Below are 3,556 nucleotides of genomic sequence, written 5' to 3'. Positions count from 1 at the left end.
CCACTGGTTCTCCCTTATCTATTTTACCAGTTACATCCTCAAAAAATAAATAAGGAGAAACTGTTTCCAGTGGAGGAAGGGTCGGGAACCAGAGGGCACAGATTGAAGGTGATTGACGGAAGAACCAGAGGTGACATGAGGAAACTTTTTTTCCACAGCGAGTTGTTGTGATGGGGAACGCGCTGCCTGATAGGGCGGTGGAAGCAGATTCAACAGGAGCCTTCAAAAGGGAACGGGATTAATACTTGAACTGAAATAAATTGTAGGGATATGGGGAAAGAGCGGAGGAGTGGGACTAACTGGATTGCTCTTCCAAATAGCCGGCACAGACTTGATGGGCTGAATGGCCTCCTTCTGTGCTATTCTATGATTCTATGAATACAGAGAGACAATGTCCCTTTAAATATCGAGGTGTTACGCTGAGGTAAGGAGACACATTGTCCCTTTAGTTACAAAGGAGAAGACAAAAAGGTCACAGACTCTTTAACTGACACAAGTACTGAGAGGGAAGAGGATGTGATGGTCGATGTCCCTTTAACTGCACCGCACATGCATGTGATTAAAGGCATCGGAAACAGTGGAATCGACCCACCGCAGTCACAATGTGGACACTCTGGTGTGTCAGCGTGTGGGATACACCAAGGAATCCCTTTCCACACACTGAGGTTGATTCTAATGATCGGGAGTCCCAGGGTTTTGGATACCAGATAATCAAGCTCACAAGAACACAAATTGTGTCTCCAGGCTTTATTAAGAGTGCTGCATAACACAGATTGGGTGATAATTCCCTCAATCTGGAGAAAAGAAGTACAGTGGATTCACGCGCGATCTTCTCGAGTCTGTTCCAACTGACAATGGCTTAAGTGGCCTGTTCTTATACACAAGCTTGGTTACCACTCAGGAAATGGGATTGTTTGGACCCGTCTGTTGACCGCCTCCTGAACTCCTGCTAATTCAGGGAATTTAGTCCATCTGTGACCAGACTATAGCCACAAGCCCGTCTGGTTATCACACCTATACGGTCGTGAGGTTATTATTAGATTTACACCCAGACGTTGTGCCTTCACTTGTCTGGCACTTCATCCCATAACATGGGTACAGGGGCTCAGTAATGTTTAATTCATCAGCAAAAGATAAAGTACAACAACATACTGGTCAGCTTAACAAAATCTCACCATATTTATGTGGCTTTAAATATAAAAGTCACTAAGAAATCCAGTAGTGAATTCAGGAGAAATATCTTTACCCAAAGAGTGATAATGGGGAACTTGCTACCACAAGGAGTAGTTGCGGTGAACAGCATAGATGCATTTAAGGGGAAGCCACATGAGGGAGAAAGGAATGGGAGGAGATGCTGATCGGGTTAATTGAAGTAGGGTGGGTGTGGAGCACAAACACCGGTATGGACCAGTTGGGCCGAATGGCCTGTTTCTGTGGTGTACATTCTATGTAACACCATGAACAGTCAATCGAAGGGAATCATCAGCACAACAATCTTAAAGATTAAACAGCAGTACAAGATTTATAAAACATTCATCCATTCCATGTTCATGTCACCCCAGCTTTCTACAGGGCCCTGCACTACAGTACAGTGTGAACTCGCTGGTGTGTCAGCAGAGTCGAGGACTGAGAGAATCCCTTCCCACACACAGAGCAAGTGAACAGCCTCGCCCCAGTGTGAACTCGCTGGTGTTCCTTCAGAGTCCCGGAGCTTTTAAAGCTCTTCCCACAGTCAGAACATGTAAATGGTCTCTGATCGGAGTGAACTCGCTGGTGTTTCTTCAGATCCCCCGAGGTTTTAAAGCTCTTCCCACAGTCAGAACAGTTAAATGGTCTCTCATCAGTGTGAACTTGCTGGTGACTCAACAGGATGGCTGATTGAGTGAATCCCTTCCCACACACGGAGCAGGTGAACGGTCTCTCCCCAGTGTGAACTCGCTGGTGTTGCTTCAGGTGCCCAGAGGTATTAAAGCTCTTCCCACAGTCAGAACATGTAAATGGTCTCTGATCGGAGTGAACTCGCTGGTGTTTCTTCAGATCCCCAGAGGTTTTAAAGCTCTTCCCACAGTCAGAACAGTTAAATGGTCTCTCGTCAGTGTGAACTTGCTGGTGTCTCAACAGGTTGGCTGACAGAGTGAATCCCTTCCCACACACGGAGCAGGTGAACGGTCTCTCCCCAGTGTGAACTCGCTGGTGTTGCTTCTGATCCCCAGAGGTTTTAAAGCTCTTCCCACAGTCAGAACATGTAAATGGTCTCTGATCGGTGTGAACTCGCTGGTGTTGCTTCAGATCCTCAGAGGTTTTAAAGCTCTTCCCACAGGCAGAACATGTAAATGGTCTCTCATCGGTGTGAACTCGCTGGTGTCCGTTCAGATTCCTGGAGCTTTTAAAGCTCTTCCCACAGTCAGAACAGTTAAATGGTCTCTCATCTGTGTGAACTTGCTGGTGTCTCAACAGGTTGGCTAACTGAGTGAATCCCTTCCCACACACGGAGCAGGTGAATGGCCTCTTCCCAGTGTGACCTCGCTGGTGTCCATTCAGATTCCTGGAGCTTTTAAAGCTCTTCCCACAGACAGAACATGTAAATGGTCTCTGATCGGAGTGAACTCGCTGGTGTTCCTTCAGCTCCCCAGAGGTTTTAAAGCTCTTCCCACAGGCAGAACAGTTCAATGGTCTCTCATCAGTGTGAACTCGCTGGTGTAACTTCAGTTCCCTAGAGCTTTTAAAGCTCTTCCCACAGACAGAACATGTAAATGGTCTCTCATCAGTGTGAACTCGCTGGTGTAACTTCAGATCCCCAGAGGTTTTAAAGCTCTTCCCACAGTCAGAACATTTAAACGGTCTCTCATCAGTGTGAACTCGCTGGTGTCTCAACAGGTCGGATGACTGAGTGAATCCCTTCCCACACACGGAGCAGGTGAACGGTCTCTTTCCTGCTCTCTCCAACTGGTGTCCCTTCAGCTCCTGGTTCCTTTTAAAGCTTTTCCCACAGTCAGAATGTTTCACCGGTCTCTCCCCAGTATGAACTCGCTGGTGTGCCAGCAGATTCGAGGACCGAGTGAATCTCTTCCCACACACGGAGCAGGTGAACAGAATCTCTCCTGCTCTCTCCAGCTGGTGTCTCTTCAGATCCTGGGACCTTTTAAATCTCTTCCCACAGTCAGAACATTTAACGTGAACAAGCTGGTGTCTCAGGAGGGTGGCAGAATGAGAGAATCGCTTCAAAAACACGGAGCAGGTCAACGGTCTCTCATCGGTGTGGACAAGCTGGTGTCTCAGCAGCACGGAGGGTGCAATTAATCCCATCCCACACACAGAGCGGGTTAAAGGTCTCTCCCTCGTGTGATCTTGCTGGTGTATCATCGGAGCGGATGACTGAGTGAATCTCTTCTGGAACACGGGGCCAGTGAACAGGCTCTCCCCAATGTGTAGCCACTGGTGTCGCTTCAGGTGCTTGTAGATCTTGAAGCTCTTCCCACACTCAGAACATTTAAAAGGTCTCTCATCAGTGTGAACTCTCTGATTCACTGGTGTGCCAGCAGATTGGAGGACCGAT

General features: G+C 47.8%; 1 protein-coding gene across 1 annotated transcript; it reads right to left on the bottom strand.

The window, feature by feature from the left end:
- Window positions 1-931: 931 nt before the first annotated feature.
- Window positions 932-3,306, bottom strand: LOC147093062 (uncharacterized). Its single transcript, XM_085974188.1, has one exon. The coding sequence runs from the start codon at window positions 3,304-3,306 to the stop codon at window positions 1,582-1,584; it is 1,725 nt and encodes a 574-aa protein (XP_085830314.1). The 3' UTR covers window positions 932-1,581.
- Between the last annotated feature and the right edge of the window lie 250 nt (window positions 3,307-3,556).

This window comes from Somniosus microcephalus, unplaced genomic scaffold (genome assembly GCF_052327205.1).
Source record: "Somniosus microcephalus isolate GS21.2 unplaced genomic scaffold, FLI_Smic_1.0 unresolved_chr1, whole genome shotgun sequence".
Taxonomy (NCBI): domain Eukaryota; kingdom Metazoa; phylum Chordata; class Chondrichthyes; order Squaliformes; family Somniosidae; genus Somniosus; species Somniosus microcephalus.
The sequence above is the reverse complement of the archived record's forward strand: the minus strand, read 5'-3'. Positions and strand labels throughout refer to the sequence as shown.

What these genes read in the sequence shown, in the direction of transcription:
- LOC147093062 (XM_085974188.1), bottom strand. Translation starts at nt 3,306, where the DNA reads ATGGGATTAATTGCACCCTCCGTGCTGCTGAGACACCAGCTTGTCCAC.